Source organism: Protopterus annectens, chromosome 6.part1 (assembly GCF_019279795.1).
Source record: "Protopterus annectens isolate FY-2018-M chromosome 6.part1, PAN1.0, whole genome shotgun sequence".
In the NCBI taxonomy this organism is placed as follows: domain Eukaryota; kingdom Metazoa; phylum Chordata; order Ceratodontiformes; family Protopteridae; genus Protopterus; species Protopterus annectens.
Window position 1 is genome coordinate 304,066,457 of NC_056738.1, and position 25,460 is coordinate 304,091,916.

The following is a 25,460-nucleotide window of genomic DNA, read 5'->3' on the forward strand; positions in this document are numbered from 1 at the left end:
CCAGACAGATACTACAGGATTCCAGATTCCCATAAATTTCTTTATAAAAACCCTGCTGCTGAGAAACTATTTCTCAGGGTCCCAAAGAGGTCAAGGCTTCCACTGCAAAAAACCCTATCCCCTCTGATAGGGATTCAAGGGCGATGGACAGATGGGGGAAAAAGGTTTACACTTCTGCTACCTTGGCTATGAGGGCTTTAAATTGTCAATTTCATATGCTTAAATATCAGCAATACTTACTGTCACTGCTTAAACAGAAAATGTTAACAAATTCTGATTGTGCAGAAAACAAAGAAATGCAGGATTTATTGTATGCAACTGAACAAGTGGGAAAGCATACTTTGCAATGTAGTTTTGATTCTCTGGAGGCCTCTTGCAGGGCCGCTGTTACGGGTTCTGTCATTAGGCGACATGCTTGGTTAAAGGAACAGAATCTGCCTGATCATGTTAAAGCAAAATTATTAGATGCTCCATTACAGCATGATACTTTGGTGTTAAAACAGAAGAGGTGTTGAAGAAAATGGAGGACAACGCAAAATCTATGCAGACAGTTAAGGATTTCTTACAGGTGCAGCCACCCAGATTTAGCAGGAAGTGGCCTACAAAGAATTGGTCCTTTCCAGTGTTAGACAGGCCACAGAGGCAGATACAGACACCCCAGAGGCAGATCCCAGCCCCAAGGCTCATACAGGCCTAAACAATGGGGTGCTTCTACCTCCAAAAGTGGAGAAGACAAAGCACAGCCATAGAGGAAACAGTCCCAATGACTTTTTCCTCTGCCAGAACCAAGCACTTATCTTTTGGCAGCCCCCCTTAGGGGGAAAACTAGCACTTTTTTCACAAAATTGGCACATTATCACCCAGGACAAATGGGTCTTGAACATAGTGTCTCAGGGCTACAGGTTCCACTTTCACACCCTGCCAAGGTCAAAAGGTATGCCAGACCTGCCACACAATTAATGGGCAGAGGCACAAAAGCAAGTTTCATCCCTCATGGACATGGGCACCATTCAGCGAGTACCACAACAAGAGCAGGGACAAGCATTTTACTCGAGACTTTTCTTGGTGCCCAGAAAGGACAAAGCCTGGAGACCAATACTGGACCTGTCTATTCTAAACACATTTCTGCACGTTCCAAAATTCAGAATGTTGACTCTACAGCAGCTACTGCTCATGCTGGGCAAGAAGGCTTGGCTCATAATTTTGGACCTAAAAGAGGCATACCTGCATGTCCCAATCAGACAATCTTGCAGAAGATACCTCAGATTTATAGCTGGCTCAATGCACTACCAATTCTCTGCACTGCCCTTTGGCTTATCTACTGCGCCCAGGGTCTTCACAAAATGCCTGGCACCAGTAATTGCATTTTGCAGACAGAGGAATTCAGATATATCCTTACTTGGACGACTGCCTTATTCAAGCATAGAACAAAGACATTCTACTAAAGCATCTGGAGTTTGTAAAAAGATTACTAATTGGCCTGGGGTACACAGTAAACGAAAAGAAATTAAAACTAGTACCCTCTCAAGAGATAATATTCGTGGGTGCAAGCTTAAATGCAACTGCCCAGATGGCTTATCTCGCGCCAGACAAAGGCAACTGAATTCTTATTTCAGAATGTTGGCAACAAAGACCCAGTTATCTGCAAGAAAAATTCTGCAGGCTTTTGGCTTCATGGCATTCTGCATTCCGCTAATTCCATATGCCAGACTGCATATGAGGAAACAGTGGTATCTAAAAAGTGTTTGGACTCAACATTGCCACAGCCTGGAAACGTTAATTACCCTCATTCCCTGCCTGCGACTGGAGTTTTGATGGTGGGCACAGGCCTGTCACCACAACAAGGGACAGCCATTCACTTTACCCACAGGCAGGCAGACACGAACAACGGGATGCATCAGATTATGCCTGGGGGGCCCACATGGCAGGAAAACGTATTCAGGGCACATGGCCCGCAAGCCAGATGCATCTTCATATCAATCAAAAAGAGATGCTAGCTGCTCAGAATGCCCTGACAGCTTTCAAGGATCTACTTCATCCAGGACAACTACTGATAAAGACTGACAGTACTACAGTCATGTGGTACATAAGCAGGGAGGCACACATTCCTCCCGCTCTGCAAACAAGCCATGACTTTGTAGGACACAGCGTTGACTTATCAAGTTCACCTGCAAGCACAATTCCTGCCAGGAAAAATAAATACTCTGGCAGACGAACTAAGCAGAAACCTCATGGATCCCCACGAGTGGAAACTGGATCCACAAGTCTTCAGCATGATAAGGAAATGGGGATGCCCAGACCTAGATCTATTTGCTTCCCCTCACAACTGCCAACTACAGAGATTCTGCACAAGGACTTATCACAAGCAAGCATGGAAAGTGGATGCCCTATCCTTCAGCTGTTAAAACCTAACAGTGTATGCCTTTCCTCCACTGCCTCTCCTCCCCAAGGTACTCCTAAAGGTCAGACAAGAGAAGCCAAAAATGATACTGATTGTCCCAGACTGGCCACGCCAGCACTGGTACCCAATCCTAAAGAACTTGTCTCAAGGTTCAGCCTGGACATTGCCTCAAACTTCTCACTTACTGACCCAACAAAACAACCCGATCCTGCACAGCCAACTCAGGACCTTAAATCTGGCAGCATGGCAGATAATGTAGCCATTCAGAACACTCTTCTCTCCAAAGCTGTAATGGATGTTATTTTGGAGGCCAGAAGGCCCAGTACCAGAAAATCTTGTGCAGAAAAATGGAAGAGATTCTGTGCTTGGAACCAGAAACAAGGAATTGACACTTGTACCAAATATTCCTCAGATTTTACAATACCTAACTGAGATGCTGGACAAAGGCCTATCCTTTTCATCAATTAAGATTCATGCCTCTGCCATTTCAGCCCGTTAGAATACGGAACCACCTATCTTTTCTCATCCTTTAGTAAGGCAGTACCTCAGAGGGGCCAAAAACATAAGACCTCCAAGGAGAGCACCAATGTCTGCATGGGACCTCAATTATGTCTGTGAAAAACTCACACTGCCTCCTTTTGAGCCAGCCTCAACAGCGGATATAAAATTCTTATCCTGGAAAACAGCTCTGCTCCTAGCGATAATCTCTGCAAGACAAGTCTCAGAGTTGCAGGCACTCAAGGCTGTGGAACCTTTTATCATTTTCCACCCAGACAGGGTTTCTCTGAGGACAAACCCTACATTTTTGCCTAAGGTGGTGTCCAGTGTGGCCCTTAACCAAACCATTCACTTGCCTACCTTTTATCCAAACCCACAGAACAAGGGTGAGAGACTGCTGCATTCTTTGGACATACACAGACAGCTACGCTTCTACTTGGACCGAACTAAAAGTTGCTCAGTCTTTCCGAAAGCTTTAGTGGCATATGCTGCAGGATCACAACGAAAGGCTATCTCAAAACAGACTATTTCAAAATGGATAGGCCATTGCATTTGTGTTTGCTACTCACACCATGGCAAATCAGTGCGTAAGGGCATTAGGCCACATTCAACCAGAGCAGCAGCCACTTCAGCAGCCTTCCTCAGAGGAGTACCAACCGAAGACATCTTGGAGGCTGCAACTTGGAGCTCAGTGCACACTTTTACAAAGCACTACCACTTACCTCTCTACTCTAAATCCAGAGCAGGCTTTGCCACTGCAGTTCTGCAGGGCCTCTTAGCCTCTCCTAATCCTATTTAGCACAGCAACCCATCCTCAGCTTTGGGATTCAACCCAAGAGTAATGACTGCAACAGTGAAACATGATGAACATAGTACAGTTGTGTACCTACCATAAATGTAGACACTGTTGCAGTCCAGGTTACCTTTCTTTTGCTGGATCTTATCTGTACTTCCCTATTCTATACAACCTATGTGGTGTATTTGCTTGTAGATGAAGGAAATGTTTACTTTACTGCATGCATGCTTATTGGCATAATTTATTTAGCCTACCCTTTTGGGGGCACCTGACATCTGGGGCAAGAAAAACTGAAGAAAATGGTGTCGGCTGCATCTTTTATACCCCTGGCGCACTGATGTCAGGGAAGACGCGACAGCAACCGACGCCGGACCAGAACTTTGGAATTCAGGCTGACTGCGGGTAGCCTGCCATCAGGATAACCCAAGAGTAATGACTGCAACAGTGAATACACTCTAACATCTACATATATGGTAGGTACACAACTGTACTTTTTAGTGGCACACCAGGCTGTGATTTTTTTTATGTCTATTGTCATGCAAAGCTGACAAAATAGTTGAATCTACCCAAGCTGGAAATGTGAGACTGTAGCCCACTGAAGGAGGGGAGATGGGAGGAGTAACTTGGCCAGGAATTATAACTTGCAAAACTGCTCCTTGTGAAAAGTCTTTTTTATCTCTGTAATTTGTTGACACTTTTGCAAGTTTCTTTCAGAGAATGTGTAGTACATCAATAGGAACAACGTTTGTAAAACTCAGCACATACCAGTCAATGACACATGAGCTGCAGACTCTCAAACTTTTTTCAGGTGGTCCATTCTAAGTGAATGGAAGTCTAGTCTGACAACAAATGGTAGGGCTATTTGTTCTCACAGTCTGTGCATTGAGACAGATTTAGCTTTCCAAAGGGATCACAATGTCTGCCCCCATGAGGGCAGACAAGAGTAAAAAGAAATAAAATTAGGAATGAGCACTTATTTTGCTGCAGGCATATTTAGGAAGTGCAGTAAATCATGGCAAGATAAAAACATGTTTTTTCATTGTTTGCCCGTAGTGGTCCTTTAATGTAAAACAACTGGTCTGAAGCCAAAGTGTAGTAACCAAAAGACTTAGAATAACAGTTGCAATTTACTCAGGCTATACTACCAAGCAGTAATAAATGCAGCAGAATAAACAAAATTGAGTACTTGAGGTAAAAGCAGAATAAGGTAATAAAGTAGGAAGAAACACAAATACAGTAAAAGCAGATAAAGTGCAAGTTGTTTATATATATATATATATATATATATATATATATATATCTATGTGTGTGTATATATATATATATATCTATATGTGTATATATATATATATATATATGTATATGTGTATATATATATATATATATGTATATATATGTGTATATATATGTATATATATGTATATATATGTATATATATATATATATATATATATATATATATATATATATATATATATATATATATATACATACAATAGAAAACAAGCAAACTGATTTGAACAAATTACCCAATTAACTGGTAAAAAAAACCTCAGAACTGAGCCCTGTTCCAGCAGTCTTCAATCAGACAAGTTCAGGTCCTAAGTGGGTATGCCTACTCAGATGTTCTCTGTATTAGGCAAGATGAGCTAATGAGACTAGACTAGAATAGAGCTGGGATAAGGCTGAACAGATGGGAATGATAGGAGTGTCTGAAATCAAAATATGATCCCACTGTACTTGGTTGAGTGAGCAAATGAGATGGGCCCAGGAGGAGTGTTCAAACACAAATTTACAGGAGGGGCTGTCAATTCCAAAGCCACCAAGATTAATACCACAACAAGAACAGGGAGGGTGGGTGGAGAAAACTAACTGCAGACAGGGAGAGACAGAGGAGTGCTTCCAATTTTCAGTAAACAAATAGGCAGATAAATGCAGTACTATTTTTAACACAATATTCAATGAAACAATAAACAGAAAAAATAAAATTCAGTACTATCGTAACTGCAAGTTTGTACTTATCTCAGCTTATAATAAAGTTGATGTAGGTTGTGCAAAAGCTAACCAAACCGCTCCAGTATGCAGCTATTCCTACAACTGATGCATTCTGTCAGATATTCCTTTGTGCCAAGTGTCTTTTTTTTTTTTTTTTTTTTTTTTTTAAGGGTTTCTGTCTGTGGGAAATGAGATAAGAGAGTGTTCCCATAGTTCTGCATAGCTTAAATTCACAGAGGAAAATGCATTGGTGATGTGTTATACAGTGTACTCAAGTTTTTTCCAGGACCTACCAAGGCTTACATGACGGTAGAGTAGTTTGTTAAATACTGCATCTGTTAATTAAAACAGGCCTCTTTCTATATGAATAGCAATGAATAGTGGCAGTTTTAGTTACTTTCCTGTCTGATTTTCTACCCTTTAGGTGCTGCTGTTGGGATACCGTTAAGTGAGGAAGAGTCGAAAGTCTGCATGGTGCATGATATGTATGGTGATCTGTCACCCCTGGCAACTGCATATGCTAGAGCTAGAGGTAACTTCTGCATTTTTCTTAATTTTTTTAGCATAAAAATTTGCAGTTACTATTTATTTTATATCTGTTAGGATCCTTTGGTGAGAAGTTAACACCGTGAGATATTTGAAAGTCATCTGGGTTAAAAGCCATATTGCACAGTTCGTCCATGTTTGAAGTTGGAGGCAAATCAATTTTCTTGTTTTAAAAAGCAATTGTCATTCTAGTAGTAGACCAGTGTGAGCATAAAGCTGCGATAATTGCAGGTACCGCTTTGGAGGCATATTTTGAGGGAAAGTGTGTGAGGTATGTGTACCATACACAATGGTTGGCTGATGAAAATGAGGTTTCGCATTAAGAGAACGGTTTACAGCAAGATCAACAGGCCTGGTGATCTTTCCTGTTTGTACATATTGCTAAAGGCAGCTTAGATTAAGGATAGGAGTGCTCTATACTAGTAGTTACCTTTCCTAGGAATGATCAGTTACTTGAATAATAGCTTAAATCACATCTGATGAAGAAAACCTATCTGTGAAAATTAAATTAGGCTTTTTACAGGGTACGGTAAGCTGCACTTTCCCAACATTTTATAGCAACTCACCAATCACGCAACAGTAGGGAGAGAAATTCCACACTAAACTGCACCATGGAGTTTTTAATTTGTTGACATTTGGTGACTGGGAAAGTCAGACTGGGTCAGAAACCCATTTTCACAGAGGCCCTAGGAGAAAAGCTCCAGTGGTGCAAGTTTATGCAGAACATGCATATACAGTAATTTATAAAGACATATGTGCCCAGAAAGGATACATACAAGTATTTAGTACATTATTGCACAAAAACAAAGAAAATGTTTGCATCTGTTAATTATCATGTGGTTTAACATGCAAGTAAGAATTCAGCATGTACTACCTTTTACAGTATTTTGCAGGAAAATCGGAATAGTTTTGTCTAGAAATTACAGGAGAGAAGATCTAGCATGTGTAGGATATGGAAATATAAGTTGGAGCAAAAGAAATTCGTAGTGACGTGATAAGTGAAGAGAATCCAGAGAAGAGGGATAGAGATTGAGTAGCAAGGTGGTGTAAGACTTATTTGGGAAAGATCGTAGTCTGATTCATTGTGTCGGTGTGGAGTAAAATAGATATATGGGGTAGATATAGGAAGAGGGGGATATGATGAAAGGGTAGGGAGAAGTTTGGTTATAGTTCAGGAAGGATGTTAGAGGAAAGATGGACTAGAGCAGAGATGCCAAGTTGTAGTTTGAAGAATTGGAGTCCTGCAGAAGAGTAAGTTAAAGAAGAGTTGCCAGGTGATAGTTTACATGATATATGTGAAGTTTACATGATAGATGTGAAGAGGGAGGGGGTTTAGACTGTCATAGTTTCTCCCTAAGTGCATGAGCAGATATGGAAGGTGAGGTAAGGTTTTTTAGATTAAGTTTGAAGGATTTAAGGGATGGAATAGCAGATTATATCTGGGAGTAGTTCATACCGGAGTTTAGCTATAGCATAGGAGTAGAGGCTTTGCCCAGCTCTTATAGTAAGTGTCTGCAATTTTAATTGTATTTTATTAGTTGAGTGAAGATTTCTGGTTAGGATGCAAGGTTGTAAGATGGGCTTTAAGGCAGGGCATTTTTAGGTGAGTAGATTTGTTTGAGAGAGTTTCACATAATTCAGGAAATTGGGGAATTCTAGCCAGTTAAAGACACTACTGGGTGTGGTTGGGTGAACTGGTTGCAGATTTGGCAATTTTATTGTAGCAAGATTGGAGTTTATTCTTTATGAATGTATGGAGAATTTGTGAATGTAGGGGCCCCATAGAGGAAGGAAGGCAGTAGGAGGGTCTTGGCAAGTGTTTTGGTTGGAGCATCTGTGAACTGTCTCTAGAGTTTACTGAGTTTTTAATGTCCATTTTTATTTTAATTGAATAAACTGTTCAAAGATGTTTATCGTCAGTTTATACCTAATAATTTTACCCGAGTTACTATTTCAATTTGAGTTTTGTTTTGTGAAAAATATTTGAAGTCTTGTCTGATTGGTTTCAGTGAGAACAGTAGGAGCTTAGTTTTATTGAGGTTTAGTAGTAGTTGGGCATTAGTTAGCCAGGTTTCGATAGAGATTAATGCATCCTATGTTTATTCTTAAGAGGTATTGGGTGTTATTGGATGTAGAGGTAATGGTGGAATCATCAGCATGTTGGATGAGTGTACTTTAAAGGGAGGCGATATGAAGGTTGTTAATAAAAGTATTGAAGAGCTAGGGTCCAAGGATGGACTCTTGGGGACTCTGGTGATATTTAGACTGGATTGCTATTTAATGCATTGTTGCCTGTTGGTTAGGTAATTGCAGAAACATTTTTGTGTGGTTTGAGAGCATCCTAGTGTAGAAAGTTGCTGTAAGCTGTATCAGAGGCCTTTGATAGGTCAAGTAAGATTACTGATGTTAACTGGCCTTTGTCTATGGCTTTATTCACAGTATCCATGAAGGATACCAGTGCTGTGGTGGTATTGTGACTAGGCTGAAAACCGTGTTGTGTGGGAGAAAAGTTATGTAACAAATTGTATTGGTAGTGTGTATACATTTTTCAAGTATTTTATAAAGAGGGTAGAGAATAGATGGGTCAGCAGTTTGCTGGTTATTCCGCCTTTGTGCAATGGAATGATTTTTCCAGAGTTTGGGGTTATGGGATTCTGAGATGTACATGTTAAGTTAACTGGGTAGGCTATTGAATCAGTGATTATCTTTGGTATCCAGATGGAAGATCCTCAGTAGAGAGGGAGCAGGGTTTTATCTTAGAGAGGTTTGTGCATTATAGTGGTGAGTACAGGTTGTAGTGAGAAAGTGGCTGCTGCTGTGTTCCTATCTTTGCAAGTGCTGTGGAGGGGAGAAGGGGTGTATATACTGGGCTGGGTGTGTTCAGAAGCTGTACATGTTATGATTGGAGCTGTTAAGTGTGGACAGATTTACAAGTTTTAGTAAGCTTTCAGTAAAGTGATAGTTAAACATGTTTGCTCTTTATCAGGGGCTGGTAATGGATTTTGAGATGTCCTGAGAGTAAGCAGAGTTGAAATAGATTTCAAGAACTTTTTAAGGTTGCTAGTTTGGGAGGTTAATTGGTGGAGAGAAGTAGTTTTTATCTGCAGTTACTAGTCTTTTGGCTTTGTTACAGTTTATATTTTAGGTGGCGGTTTACATTTTTATCCTTTAGCTAGTATTTCCAGGCTCATTTGTTTTGTGGAATTTGTAAGCCAAGGTGCATGGTTTATTATTTTTTTGTTTGTTCTGGTTTGTCAAGGAGCTAAGGAGTTCAGGCTGTCTAGCAAAATCTTTTTGAAGTGACTTAGAGCGTCATTCAGTTGTAATTTTTTTTTAGTGGGCTCCAGTTTATTGCTTTTAAGATAAAAGACCACCTATACAGTAAATGGATTTGTTCCTGTATCAGTCCAGGTTAATTATTCTCCCAAGATTAGTAGCTTTTTATGATCTCTTACTAACTTTATCAGAATCCTTTTTTTTTCTCCTTCTCTTCTATTTGCCTTTTTCTCTTTCTCTGTCTATAGTAACCTCACTAGCATAAATTTATATACCTAACAAAGTCTGTTTTCTAAGTGAATGTAAATTTGTATTTCTCTATTTTATTAACTTATTTTATTTTCTGTATATCAATACATACGTATTTATGGAGCTTTTCTCCCCGGGACTCAGCTGAAAACAGGCTTATACCCAGGCAGACTATCTCGGTAAACAAATGTAAATAAGATACTGTTAAATAGTTGTGGATTAAATTTGGTTACATTTCTTGAGGTCCAGGAGAGGAAGTCTTGAGAATTGGAATATTTTGGCTGCGTGGTATATAAATTACTCTGAAAAGCTGTTTAGTTTTATTCATATGCAAAGATGCTAAGAGAAGTTCAGCGGACTTGAAGGATGGGAGTGGTTTGGAGAGGGGAGTTTCCAATAAATTGGAATGATATGTTAATGCAATGCCTCCAGCTTTTTTGTTTGTCATTTCTCATAATGTTATCCCGGAAAGACTATTTCGCAGCCTTGAATATGAGGCTTTAACTAGGTCTCAGTAACTGGAGTGGAATTCTAGCCAGGAGTGAAATTATTTTATTGCATATGCTATGAATATTTAGTGTAATTAGTAATAACTGTTCACTAGGGGAAATTTTTTTGGGAGGTGGCTGATTTTGGAGGACCAGGATTGGGTAGGTATTTCCACATTGGGAAATTTTTATGAGGTGAATTGGAGGGCTGTGATGAAAGTTGGCTTTGTAAATGTGTCTGTAGTTTGTATGTTGTAAACTAGTTTTTGTGGATGTTGGTAGGAAATGGAGTTTAGTGAGGTATATATAGTTGTGGTCAATCAAGGAGAATGTGAAGCAGAAGCTGAATTTCAGGAGGCAAGGCCAGGGTAGATGTTTTAAAAGGTGTATCGGTTTTAGTGTGTGAAGGAGGTGGTTTGCGACAGTAAGCATAGTAAGGAGAGTAGTAATGTTAGGATGATAGTATTGAGAGTTGGAGTACATGGTGAAGTTTTATAGCGCTTTAGAAATGGGGTGTGGTGGTTGAAATAGAGTAGAGAAGATAGATATGCGAATGTGATATTGTGATTGCCTATATCATAAGTGATAATTTAGTCTGTCCTACATTTATATAAATGAAAACAAACCATAATGATCTAATCTTAGTTGCAAGCATTTTACATCTCAAACCATATTGACATAATTTAGTTGCAAATTATCTACTCACTCATTCAGTCAAATGTTGCATAGCTCTTTCAAATATTGCCTTCTTTTAAACCTCATTTCCTCCCCTATGTATGTATTCCCACAATTCCCGTTTTCCTATATAATTTGCTCCTACTCTGTATAAAGATCCCAATTCCAGTTTTTATCTCTGTTACTATATTCACTACTTCTAGTGCATTTGGTTTAGACTTTGATTTCCATTTTCTACAAATTGCTTTCTTTGGTAGCCACAATTACACTCGGCAAGGCCTTACCATGTCTATGCAATTCTGATTTTTGGCATGTATCAGAAACTATTTCCCTAGTTACACCAATTTGCTCACCCAGTATCTCCGATAAAGTTGCCTGTAGGAAATCTTTAATTTCTGCCAACTCATTACACTCAAGAAAATGTTCCCAATTAACCTCTTTCTTCCCCATCACACCTCCAACATTTGCTGTTTTATCTGAGGGAAAAATTCTCTGGAGTTTACTTGTGGTATAAAAGTATCTATGTAAACATTTCCAAGGAAAATTCCTAAATCTTTTGTTGCATATTTGGGAGACAACCTTGTCTCTATCCCATTGTTTCTTTGTGAATTGCTTATCCTTTCTAACCACTTCTTATTGATTCTTGTAGTTGTTGCGCAGTATTTTATATGCTGTACTAATTCATTTAACGGCAGCTTCTGTTCTAGATTCTACTAAAAATTCTACAAGTGCTGGTCTTTCATTTAGGAACTATTTTTTTTCTCTTTGCCTATACTCTGATAATCAGTCCTTGATATGGAAGGCAATCTCTAGCCTGCAGTCCAAATAAATTTTTGACCTCTTCCCATTCTATAACCTTTCCCTCTCTAGTTATTTGATCCCAATACCTTGGATGTTCGTGTTTCACTGTTGCAGTCATCACACTTGGGTTATCCTGCTGGCAGGCTACCCACAGTCAGCCTGAATTCCAAAGTCTTGGTCCGGCATCGGTTGCTGTCACCTCTTCCCTGACGTCAGTGTGACAGGGGTATAAAAGATGCAGCTGACGCCATTTTATTCCGTCTGTTTTGTCGCGCGGTGCCTGAAGCAAAAGCAGTTGGCAAGTGCCGGTTGGCAGTTTCCTGAGATTTTCAAAATTGAATTTCAGATCCGAAGTCTTCTATAAAGCTAAGTACTCCATTGGGGAAAATTTTTTCTTGCTCCAGACCGATGTCAGAAAAAGTTAACAGTTGTATTTCTTGTGGGAAGCAAATACTTCAAGGATTTTCACTCTTACTGTATTCCTTGCCTAGGCCCTGACCACGTCATTGCTAGTTGTCGGTTTTGTGCTAGATTTAACCAACGCACTATTAAGTGTCTGTACGATATTGCTTCTCATCACTTTGGCCGAAGGTTTAACTACATAATGCCGTCGAATCAGCCAATGACCAGAGTTCATAAAAAGCGCAAGGAAAAAGAAAAGGACAAGCATCCGAGGTCCAAAACCGACTATGAAGCCTCTTCTAGGCCAGTTGCCGGTTCTCAGTGAGGCGCTTTCGTAGCCCCTGACACCCGCTACCTCAGAGCCACTGGCCACCTCAGACTCCCACGTGGAGACTGCTAAGCCTCTGGATACTCAAGGTATTGGGCCTTCGGAAACTAATCCCTCAGGTGGATCCGGAGCCGCTGAGCAGGTATCTGCTTCTGAGGGTGTTTTCAGACCTACACAGCTTTATATCAAGCCAACTTTAGCATCAAAGACTAAAACAGTTTTAAAGACAAAGAATCAAGTACAGCACTCTCCAAGACAGACTTCCATGCCTAAGAAACAGGTGCTCAAAATGGCCGAAGACCTAATTACTTTGATCAGGGGATCCCATCCCCCTCCTGATAAGAGGCCTAGGCAAGACACTGAATATGATTCCTCTGAGGTTTCCATTTCCTCTGACTCCTCTTCAGAACAGGGATACTCTATTCCTACCTATGAGGATTCTGATGCTGAAGAATCTATTGCTTCAGCTTCTCCTCCTGAGGATTACTCATTTGGGGAAACCTTGCATACCATGAGGGAGCATTTCCACTGAGAGAGCCAAGATTATTCTGATTCTAAGAAAAGGCTCGGAGACTTTCTTTTACTAACTCAGCACAGACCTCTTGCTATTCCTCCTGTTCTAGACATTGTAGATGTGTTTTCATAATCCGGCCCGTCTCCTGACTCTCTACCTCCTGCACCTATTAAGCCAGACAGATACTACAGGGTGCCAGATTCAAATAAGTTTCTATATAAAAACCCTGCAGCTGACCCAGAAACTATTTCACAGGGTCCCAAAGGGGTCAAGGCTGCTACTGCAAAAAACCCTGTCTCCTCAGAGATTCTAGGGCACTGGACAGATGGGGGGAAAAAAGTTTACACTTCTGCTACCTTGGCTGGAAGGGCTTTAAATTATCAATTTCATATGCTTAAATATCAACAATATTTAATGTCTCTGTTAAAACAGAAAATGTTGACAAATTCTGAATATGCTGAGAATAAGGAATTGCAGGATTTATTGCATGCAGCTGAACAAGTGGGAAAACATACTTTACAATGTGGTTATGATTCATTGGAGGCCTCTTGCAGGGCCGCTGTAACAGGCTCTGTTATTAGAAGGCATGCTTGGTTAAAGGAACAGACTCTGCCTGATTATGTTAAAGCAAAATTTTTGGATGCTCCATTGCAGCATGATACTTTGTTTGGTGTTAAGGCAGAAGAGGTGTTAAAGAAAATGGAGGAAAAAGCTAAATCTATGCAGACAGTGAAGGATTTCTTACAGGTGCAGCCACCCAGATTTAGCAGGAACTGGCCTTCTAAAAATTGGTCCTTTCCCGTGTCAGACAGGCCACAAAGAGGCAGATACAGACGCCCTAGAGGCAGACAACAGCCCCAAGGCTCATACAGGCCCAAACAGTGGGGTGCTTCTACCTCCAAAAGCGGAGTAGACCAAACACAGCCATATAGGAAACAGTCCCAATGACTTCCCTCTGCCAATGCCAAGCATTCATCTTTTGGCAGCACCCTTTGGGGGAAAGCTTGCACTTTTTTCACAAAATTGGCACATGATTACCCAGGACAAATGGGTCTTAAATATAGTCTCTCAGGGCTACAGGTTTCACTTTCACACCCTTCCAAAGGTAAAAGGTATGCCAGACATACCCACACAATCAATGAGCAAAGGCACAAAACTAAGTTTCGTCTCTCATGGACATGAGGGCTATTCAGCCAGTGCCACGACAAGAGCAGGGACAAGGATTTTACTCAAGACTTTTCTTGGTACCAAGAAAGGACAAAGCATGGAGACCGATTCTGGACCTGTCTATTCTAAATACTTTTCTGGATGTTCCGAAATTCAAAATGTTGATAATGTTGACTCTGCAGCAGCTTCTGCCCATGCTGGGAAAAAAGGCTTGGCTTGTAACTTTGGACCTCAGAGGCATACCTGCATGTCCCAATCAGACAATCTTGCAGAAGATACCTCAGAGTCAGCTGGCTCAATGCACTACCAATTCTCTGCACTGCCCTTTGGCTTATCTACTGCGCCCAGGGTCTTCACAAAATGCCTGACACCAGTAATTGCATTTTGCAGACAGAGGAATTCAAATATATCCCTACTTGGACGACTGTTTTATTCAAGCAGAGGCCAAAGACATTCTACTAAAGCATCTGGCATTTGTAAAAAGATTACTAATTTGCCTAGGGTACACAGTAAACGAAAAGAAATTAAAACTAGTACCCTCTCGAGAGATATTCCTGGGTGCAAGCTTAAATACAACTGCCCAGATGGCTTATCTCATGCCAGACAAACAAAGGCAACTGACTTCTTACTTCGAAAACATGGCAACAAAGACCCAGTTATCTGCAAGAAAAATTCTGCAGGCTCTGGGCTACATGGCCTCCTGCATTCTGCTAATTCCATATGCAAGACTGCATATGAGGAAACTACAATTGTACCTAAAATGTGTTTGGACTCAACATTGCTACAGCCTGGAATCATTAATTTCACTCGTTCCCTGCCTGCAACAGGAGTTTCGATGGTGGGCACAGGCCTGTCACCACAAGGGACAGCTATTCATTTTACCCACAGCCAGGCAGACACTAACAGTTGCATCAGATTATGAATGGGGGGCCCACATGGCAGGAAAATGTATTCAGGGCACATGGCCCCCAAGCCAAAGGCATCTACAAATCAATCAAAAAGAGATGGTAGCTGTACAAAATGCTCTGACAGCCATCTACAAATCAATCAAAAAGAGATGGTAGCTGTACAAAATGCTCTGACAGCCTTCAAGGACCTACTTCATCCAGGACAGCTGCTGATAAAGACGGACAACACCACAGTCATGTGGTACATAAACAAGCAGGGGGGAACACATTCCTACCCCCTCTGCAGACAAGCCATGGAACACAGCATTGACTTGCCAAGTACACCTGCAAGCACAATTCCTGCCAGGAAAAACAAATGCTCTGGCAGACTAAGCAGAAACCTCATGGACCCTCACGAGTGGAAACTAGATGCACAAATCTTCAGCATGATAACAAGGAAATGGGGACACCCAGACCTAGATCTTTTTGCCTCCCCTCACAACTGCCAACTTTAGAGATTCTGCGTAAGGACTTATCACAAACAAGCATGGAAAGTGGATGCTCTGTCATTCAGCTGGAACAACCTTACAGTATATGCCTTTCCTCCACTGCCTCTCCTCCCCAAGGTACTCCTAAAGGTCAGACAAGAGAATCCACAAATGATTCTGATTGCCCTGGATTGGCCAAGCTAACACTGGTACCCAATCCTAAGGAGCTTGTCCCAAGGCCCAGCCTGGACATTGCCTCAAATTCCTCATTTACTGACCCAACAAAACAAACAGATCCTGCACAGCCAACTCAGAACTCTAAATCTAGCTGCATGGCGGATACTGTAACCATTCAGAATACACCTCTCTCTAAAGCGGTTATGGATGTCATTTTGGAGGCCAGGAGGCCCAGCACCAGAAAATCCTATGCTGAAAAATGGAAGAGATTCTGTGCTTGGAACCAGGCACAAGGAATTGACACTCTTGTTCCAAATATTCCTCAGATTTTACAATATCTAACCGAGATTCTGGACAAAGGCCTATCCTTCTCATCAATTAAGATCCATGCCTCTGTCATTTCCAGTCATTACAATACAGACCTGCCTATTTTTTCATATCCATTGCTTAGGCAGTTCCTCAGGGGGGCCAAAAACATAAGACCTCCAAGGAGAGCACCAGTACCTGCATGTGACCTCAATTTTGTCTTGGAAAAGCTCAGTGCCTCCTTTTGAGCCAGCCAATACAGCTGAATTAAAATTCTTATCATGGAAAACGGCTCTGCTCCTAGCAATAACTTCAGCAAGAAGAGTCTCCGAGTTACAGGCATTAATGGCTGTGGAACCCTTTATTATCTTCCATCCGGACAGGGTCTCTCTAGGGACAAACCCAACATTTATGCCTAAGGTAGTGTCCAGTGTGGCTCTTAACCAAACCATTCATTTGCCTACTTTTTACCCAAACCCGCAGAATAAAGGGGAGAGACTTCTGCATCCTTTGGACATACACAGACAGCTACGCTTCTACTTGGACAAAACTAAAGCTTTCAGAAAGACTCAACTTTTAGTGGCATATGCTGCAGGATCACAAGGAAAGGCTATCTCAAAGCAGACTATTTCAAACTGGATAGGACACTGCATTCGTTTCTGCTATTCACAACATGGTAAATCAGTGACTAAGGGCATTAGACCACATTCTACCTGGGCAGCAGCCTTCCTCAGAGGAGTACCAACCAAGGATATTTTGGAGGCTGCAACTTGGACTTCAGTGCACACTTTTACTAAGCACTACCACTTGCCTCTTTACTGTAAATCCAGAGTAGGCTTTGCCACTGCAGTCTTGCAGGGCCTTATAGCCACTCCTAATTCTATTTAGACCCAGCCGCCCAACCTCAGCTTTGGGATTCAACCCAAGTGTAATGACTGCAACAGTGAAATACGATGAACATAGTACAGTTGTGTACCTACCATAAATGTAGATGTTAGTGTATTCACTGTTGCAGTCCAGGTTACCCACCCACCATCCCCCTTTTCTTTGCTGGGACTTGTCTGTACTTCTCTATCCTATACAACCTGTGGTGTATTTGCTTGTAGATGAAGGTATTGTTTTAGTGCATGCTTTTATTAGCAATGATGTTCATCGTGCATACAGCTGCAGTAATCACAGATGGGTTTTCTGCTGTCGGGCGGTCCCTTGGTCGGCCGAATTCCAAAGTCTTGGTCCGGCGTCGGTTGTCGTCACTTACTCTTCTGACGTCAGTGAGGCACAGCCGACACCATGTTCTCCAGTCTTTTTTGCCGTGCAGTGCCCGAAGCAGAAGCAGTTCGCAAGTGCCCGTCGGCCAGCTCCTGAATTACGAAAATTTTGGAACCGAAGTCTTCATTAAATCTAAGTACCCCGTTGGGGAAACTTTTCTTGCCTCAGTCCGATGTCAGAAAAAGTTAATAATTGTATTTCTTGTGGGAAGCAAATACCGCATAAGGATTTCCATTCCCTCTGCATACCTTGTTTGGGCCCAGACCATGACGTCTCGGGCTGTCGCTTTTGCGCTACCTTCAATAAACGCACTATTAAGCGTCGGGCGGAGTTCGCCCAGCACTACTTTGGTAAAGCTTTTGATTATAAAATGTCGTCGGACACTCCGACTACCGTTTTGTCCAAAAAACGCAAGGAAAAGGACCGACATGCGAAGCCCGCAGTCCCCGCCGACACCACGCCAAAACAGGCTACACGTGGTCCGGTTCTCAGCGAGATGCCTTTGCAGTCCCTGACTACCGACGACACTCCTTTGGCGGTGTCCTCTGTACCCGAGACCGCTGGGATCTCAGCCCTTTCCCAGACTACAACCGAAACCTTTGCTAATGTTGAGCCTACTAATGTGGACAGGTCCACCTCCACCCATGGTGTATTTAGGCCCTCATCTTCTTTTTCTATTAAGGCCTTTACTAAATCCAAAGCAGCCAGGCATCCCACGAGGCCTGTTGCACAGGGCCCATCTCCTGGTCCCATGCCTAAAAAACAGATGCTTAAAATGGCTGAGGATTTAATTACTCTTATCAGAGGTTCTCAACCCCCTCCAGACAAGAGACCCAGAGTGGAGGAAGATTCTCCCTCTTCGGATCAGGGATCCATTTTATCAGAACATTCTGATGCAGAGGAACACTTACTCTCCTTTTGAGGATTCGGATGCAGAACAGTCCATTCCTTCTGTATCCCCTCCTGAGGATTTTTCCTTTGGGGAAACCTTGCACACCTTGAGGGAACACTTCCATTGGGAAGGCCAAGACTTTTCAGATTCCAAGAAAAGACTTAGGGAATTTCTTTGGTTACCTCAACACAGACCTCTGGCTATACCCCCTGTTTTGGACATACTGGATGATGTCTATTCGGAGGCTTGTCTTAACCCTGATTCTCTGCCTCCTGCACCAGTCAAACCTGATGGTTATTACAGAGTACCCAGCTCTCACCAATTTCTCTTCAAAAGCCATAATGCTGACCCTGAAACCATTTCACAAGGCCCCAAGGGATTGAAGGCCTCCACTGCCAAGAATCCACTTCCTGCAGAAAGGGAATCCAGATCTTTAGAAAGGTGGGGTAAAAAGGTATATACCTCTGCCACCCTAGCCATGAGGGCCTTATATTGTCAGTTTCATATGCTTAAATATCAACAGTTCCTGTTATCACAATTAAGGAACAAAATGTCTCAACCTGAACAACCAGATTTAAAGGAGTTACAGGATATGATGCATAGTGCAGAGCAAGTGGGTAAACGCACCTTACAATGTGGTTATGATGGCCCTAGAGGCCTCCAGTAGAGCGGCTGCTACAGGATCAGTCATTCGCAGACATGCCTGGCTTAGGGAACAAAATTTGCCTGATCATGTGAAAGCTAAACTTCTAGATGCTCCTTTACAAAAGGATGTGCTATTTGGTACTAATGCTGAGGAGATACTACGGAAAATGGAAGAAAAAGCCAAAGCTATGCAAACTGTCAAAGCTTTCTTACAGGTCCAACCACCACGTTTTAGCAGAAATTGGCCTTCAAAAAACTGGTCCTTTCCAACCACTGACAAGCCCCAAAGAGGTAGATACAGACGCACAAGGGGCAGAGGGCAGTCACAGGGATCATATAGAGGCAGACAATGGCAAACTCCAGCACCAAGAGGTGGCGAAGACAGTGCACAACAATACAGGAAGCAAACCCAATGACTCTCTCATTTCCATGCCAAGCATGTCTCAGCTGGCAGCACCTTTGGGAGGGAAACTAGCATTATTTGCAAGCAATTGGCATATTGTCACAACAGACAAATGGATCCTGGACATTATAAGCAGAGGCTACAAATTTCAATTTCACACTCTTCCAAAAATGAGAGGCATGCCAAACCTGCCACAAAATCAAAGGGCAGAGGCACAACTGCAAATTTCAAAGCTCATAAACATGAGAGCTATTCAAGAAGTACCTACGCACCAACAAGGTCAAGGTTTTTATTCAAGACTTTTTCTGGTACCAAGGAAAGGAACCGACTGGAGACCCATTTTGGACTTATCCATCCTAAACACATTTCTACTCGTACCAAAATTCAAGATGCTCACATTACAGCAGCTTCTTCCCATGCTGGGCAAGGAGTTTTGGCTGGTAACATTGGACCTCAAGGAGGCATACCTGCATGTCCCAATCAGACAAAGCTGCAGAAGATACCTCAGATTTCTTGCAGGTTCAATCCACTATCAATTCTCTGCATTGCCCTTTGGCTTATCTACTGCGCCCAGAGTATTCACAAAGTACCTGGCATCAGTGATTGCCTACTGCAGACTTCAAGGGATACAAATTTACCCTTATCTGGACGACTGCCTGATCCAAGCGGACAGCAAGCACATACTTCTGGAACATCTGGCATATGTGACACTGTTACTGCTTTCTCTGGGATATACAATCAACAAAGAGAAATCAAGGCTAACACCATCTCAGAAAATAACCTTCCTGGGTGCCAACTTGGACACACCCAGATGGCCTATCTTACGCCAGAAAAACAGGGGCAACTATCTCAGTACTTCAAAATACTAGCAAAAAGTACCAGGCTTACTGCAAGGAAAATCCTGCAGGCTCTGGGATTCATGGCATCTTGCATTCTTCTAATCCCATGTGCAAAGCTGCATATGAGGAAACTTCAATGGTACCTGAAAAATCTATGGTCTCAACGCAGTCACAGTTTGGAAACAATAATACCAATAATTCCATGTTTGCAAAAGGAATTTCTATGGTGGGCCCAAGCATGTCAAGCAAACATCTGCAAGCCTCAAGCAAAGCAAGTCATAATCACAGACGCCTCAGATTACGCCTGGGGGGCGCACATGAAGGACAGGTGCATTCAGGGCAGATGGTCCCAAAAGGAAAAGCACCTTCACATCAATCAAAAAGAAATGCTAGCAGTAATAAATGCAATTACAGCTTTCAAGGACTTCCTGCATCCAGGACAATTACTGATAAGAACAGACAACACCACAGTAATGTGGTACATAAACAAACAAGGAGGAACACATTCATACCCCTTGTGCAGACTAGCCATGACTCTTTGGAACTTGGCTCTGGAAAGACAAATCGAACTTCAAGCACAGTACTTGCCAGGATTGGAAAACACACTGGCAGACAATCTAAGCAGAAATATGACAGATCCACACGAATGGAAGTTGCATCCTCAGGTGTTTACAGAAATAATCCAAGCGTGGGGGAGGCCAGACATAGATCTTTTTGCCTCCCACGGGAATCAATTGGAAAAGTTTTGTTCGAGGACCTTTCATCCAAAGGCCTGGAGAAGTGGACGCCCTTTCATTCAGTTGGACAACATGGACAGTTTACGCATTCCCACCTCTGCCTCTTCTGCCCAAGGTGCTTTTGAAAGCAAGAACAGACAAACCGAAGATGATACTGATTGCTCCAGATTGGCCAAGGCAACACTGGTACCCACTCCTGAGGAGCCTAACACATACTCCTCCCTGGTCCCTGCCTCTAATGCCTCTTCTGCTGACTCAGCACAGCTACAAAACTCTTCAGTCAGCTGAAAACACTCAATCTCGCTGCATGGAAAATTCCTTAACACCACAACAGACCCTACTCTCCAAGGAGGTGCAGGATGTCATTTTGGAGGCCAGAAGGCCATCTACTAGAAAAGCTTACTCCGCAAAATGATTATAAAATGTCGTCTGACAACTCCGACTACCGTTTTGTCCAAAAAACGCAAGGAAAAGGAAGCGGTTTTGCTCTTGGAATGAGAAAAGAGGCCAGGACCCTAGAAAACTGAACTTGCCTCTGGTATTACAGTATCTAGCTGAGCTGCTGAACAGTGGACTTTCATTTTCCTCCATAAAAATGCATGCCTCAGCCATTTCTGCAGAATTCAACACGGGTCCTCCTTTATTTTCTCACCCACTCTTACGACAGTTCCTCAGAGGGGCTAAGAATATAAGACCACCAAGGAAGCAACCAATACCAGCCTGGGATCTTAATTACATACTAGAAAAATTAACATTGCCTCCTTTTGAACCAGCTGCCTCAACAGATTTGCAATATTTGTCCTGGAAAACAGCCTTCCTTCTGGCCATCACTTCAGCTCGTAGGGTTTCTGAACTACAGACCCTCATGGCGGTGCAGCCCTTCCTCATTTTCCATCAGGACAGGGTTTCCCTTCGTACCAACCCATCATTTATGCCAAAAGTGGTATCCAGGGTAGCTTTAAATCAAGCCATACACCTACCTACCTTTTATCCCAATCCTCAAAACAAAGGGGAAAGGCTGCTACACTCCTTAGACATCCATAGGCAGCTACGTTATTTGGACAGAACAAAGTCCTTCAGGAAATCAGAACAACTTTTTGTGTCCTATGCTCTAGGGGCTCAAGGGAAACCAGTTACAAAACAGACTATTTCCAAGTGGATTGGCCACTGCATATGGTTGTTATTCCTATCATGGGAAATCTGTTCCTACAGGTATCAGATCACACTCCACCAGGGCCACAGCTACCTCTACAGCCTTCCTCAGAGGAGTTCCTACCAAAGATATTTTGGAGGCAGCCACTTTGAGTTCTGTACATACCTTCACAAAACACTACCACCTGCCTTTATATTCCAGAACAAGAGCAGGCTTTGCCACTGCTGTTTTGCAGGGCATTCTGGCTCAACCCAGTTCCTCTTAGTACCTACCACCCTATGCAGAGCTTTGGGATTCTACCCATCTGTGATTACTGCAGCTGTATGCACGATGAACATAGTACAGTTTTGTACCTACCATAAATGTAGATGTTAGAGTGCTAATACAGCTGCAGTACAGGTTTCCCTTGGTAAAGGCATGGGGCCTAACAACCTCTTCATACTACCTGACTGGGTTATCCTGCTATGTTTTATTTGCTTGCAACCACTGATTTTGGATTATATTGCATTGCTTGTATATGGATATAAGCATTATTTATGTATTGCCTTCCTTCTGGGGGCACCTGACATCTGGGGCAAGAAAGACTGAAGAACATGGCGTCGGCTGTGTCTTATATACTCTGGCCTCACTGACGTCAGAAGAGTAAGCGACAACAACCGTCGCCGGACCAAGACTTTGGAATTCGGCCGACCGAGGGACCGCCTGACGGCAGAAAACTCATCTGTGATTACTGCAGCTGTATTAGCACTCGAACGTCTACATTTATGGTAGGTACAAAACTGTACTTTTTTTAGCCTACCCTTTTGGGGGCACCTGACATCTGGGGCAAGAAAAACTGAAGAAAATGGCGTTGACTGCATGTTTTATAACCCTGTTGCACTCGGGGAAGAGGCGACAGCAACTGACGCTGGACCAAGACTTTGGAATTCAGGCCAACTGCGGGTAGCCTGCCAGCAGGATAACCCAAGTGTAATGACTGCAACAGTGAATACACTCTAACATCTACATTTATGGTAGGTACACAACTGTACTTTCCTTTACCAGTTTTTCTTCAGTAAATTCCAGCCCCCTTCTTGCCTGTTGTCTGTATCCCTAATTGCAGTCCTCCTCGGCAGAATCTCCTTTTTCCAATCCTTTGTTGACTTAGTTCTTAGAATACTTTCTCCTGCTTTAATCATACAGAATTGTTCGCCTTAAAGGTCTGCATCTAAAATCCCAGTCTGTCCTTGTTTGAGCTTCCCCGCATTTCATCATCACTTTCCACTTTGAATTAAAACATCTCCTCTGGTTGTTTAAAAAAATATATGCCTGACCTGTGTATATGATTAAAGGGATTGAAAACTGAAGGATGTTCCATTTCAACATTTCGTTGAGGAGGGTAGAGCACTGATCTTAGACCATTTTCAGGGTCAGCCTGGAGTATTCAAATTGAAATCAGAGTTGGGATTTATTGGCAATTTAAACCTGTGAGATCGGAGTTTCATAAAGCTAATGATCTTTGGGTCATTTTTCGGTTAAGACTTCTGACAGTGTCAGGGTCACCACGAATAACTAGCTTTGATCCCTACAAATGCTCTGCACAACTTGGTGGCACTCCACATTGATGACATACAAAGCGAGACTGGTAGCATTTCCATGCAGGTAGCTAAAATCCTGGGTGCATAAGATTCATAGGTGAATACCAGACTAACCATCATTGAGGCTTTTTAAGCCAAGCCAAGCATCCCAAATGTATTCTGCAAGTTTGTGTCTTGGAGGTTAAAGGAGTATATGTAAGCTAGGACAAGGTTTTACATTCTTGCCTCTGTCTATTAAGGATATAGTTGCGAGACCTGGAGGTGTATTTCTGATTTCCTGTCCATAGGTCCAGGTTCCTATTGAATAGGGTGAAAGAAGCACTCTGCTTCAGATAGAATGGAAGCCTGTTCAGAGAAAGGGACTTCTTTGAGACGTGCCTCTGTCCCTCAAGCATATTTTAAAATGTTTAAATCCCTAGATCGAGCAGATTTTTTCGTCTACTGTTGCAGTATTCATAACATGAATTCCCTGCCAAGGGCAAACAGTACTCTAAACAAAAGCCTTTTACTGCCTACAAGTACGTGGGACATCGCACGTATGCTCCTATTGTATGTAGGACATGAGTACGAAGTCTGGACCTACTATCCTCGGAACTTCTCCGCTGCCAGTCCAAAGCCATCTTACATTGTCATTCTGCTCACCAGAGTTGCTACTGTAACAAACCAGTTCAGTTAAGTGCCCAGTTGTTTTTTTTTTTTTCTTGTTTGCTACTGTCTTGGAGGTTTTTTTTCACGTCATTCAAGAAAGGCGAATGCCAATGTGGGATACAGATTCCACATAGTCACGAGCAGTGCTTATTTTGCTTAGGCCTACTCATGACCCTAAAACTTGTTCCATGTTCCAGGCCTCTGCACCCAAGACAGCATAGTCAGCTGTCCTCACTAGCTATATTTCTAGAAAACCAGCATCCTAAAAGCTTAGCAAAAGGGGCTATGGAGGGTACAGCTGTGTCTTCTGCCAAGTTAACAGTGAAGAGCAGACAAACAGTCTAGGTCTGACTCTTTGGTTCTGCCCCCTACATCTGATGTTTGTCCCAAGGCTGAAGGCCTGGAGATCCATCTGGTCCTTGGTTCGGATTCCTCTGCTGAAACCGGTCAGAGGTCGCCATGGATCAGATGAAAGGCACATCCTCGGAGGCTCTGTGGACTTCCACTTTGGATTTTCAGGGGAGAGCCAAGACTCTTGATTTTAGAATGCCCTTGGGGGATCCAGGGCACATTTGTTGGGAAGGAAGTCTCAATATAGTTGTGGAGTGTGAGCCAACGTTAGGTCCTTCCAGTTTTCGTAAGGCAGACCTGCACATTAAAAAGCAAGACAAGCATTCCACTTCTTCCAGAGATCCACCAAGTGAATGTCTTGAGAGTTTTACCCAAGGATTAGTTAATGCCCTTATGGCCCTTAAGCCTCCTCCTAGCATCTGTCCCCACTTTGCTTTGTACATCCTTCATCACAAAAGAATTCGCGAACAAGGTTCTTTTGAGGAAGAATTTTCTTCAGATGGTGAATCCTTAGCCTGTTCTACCCAGACTCCTCCTCTGGAATATGCTTTTCCAGGAGGAGTCTAATGGTACTGATTCTCCCATATTTTCCCCAAAAGTAATCTCTTCCATTTCTAAAATGAGTGAGTTTTTTAAGTGGGATAGTTCCCAGTTTAGTGATGTGCAGAAGAGATACCATGACATATTGCAAATGGACTCCTCTCCAGCCATTCCTCCAGTTTTGCCTGCCTGCGATGCTGAATTAAAAGCATACCACAAAACTCCAAATTCTCAGCCCCTGGACCCTAAGAAGCCGGACATCTTTTACAAAGTGCCAGAGGATGGCATATTTTTTAGGTGTCAGTCAGCTGATTCTGCCATGCTCCGGGTGGCTTCAGATAAAACTTCCACATTACTGCCACCTACCCTCCTTCTGGCAAGGAAAGCAGGACTACGGCTGGGGAAGATCTAT

The 25,460-nt window shown here is 42.5% G+C and overlaps 1 protein-coding gene across 1 annotated transcript in view; it reads left to right on the forward strand.

Moving 5' to 3' along the window:
• ATIC (5-aminoimidazole-4-carboxamide ribonucleotide formyltransferase/IMP cyclohydrolase) overlaps window positions 1-25,460 on the forward strand; it is a 1,003,526-nt gene that overhangs the window by 313,361 nt on the left and 664,705 nt on the right. Inside the window, exon 9 of the mRNA XM_044075723.1 lies at window positions 6,115-6,222. Within this exon, the coding sequence (XP_043931658.1) occupies window positions 6,115-6,222 (108 nt within the window). The remainder of the gene's footprint in view (window positions 1-6,114; window positions 6,223-25,460) is intronic.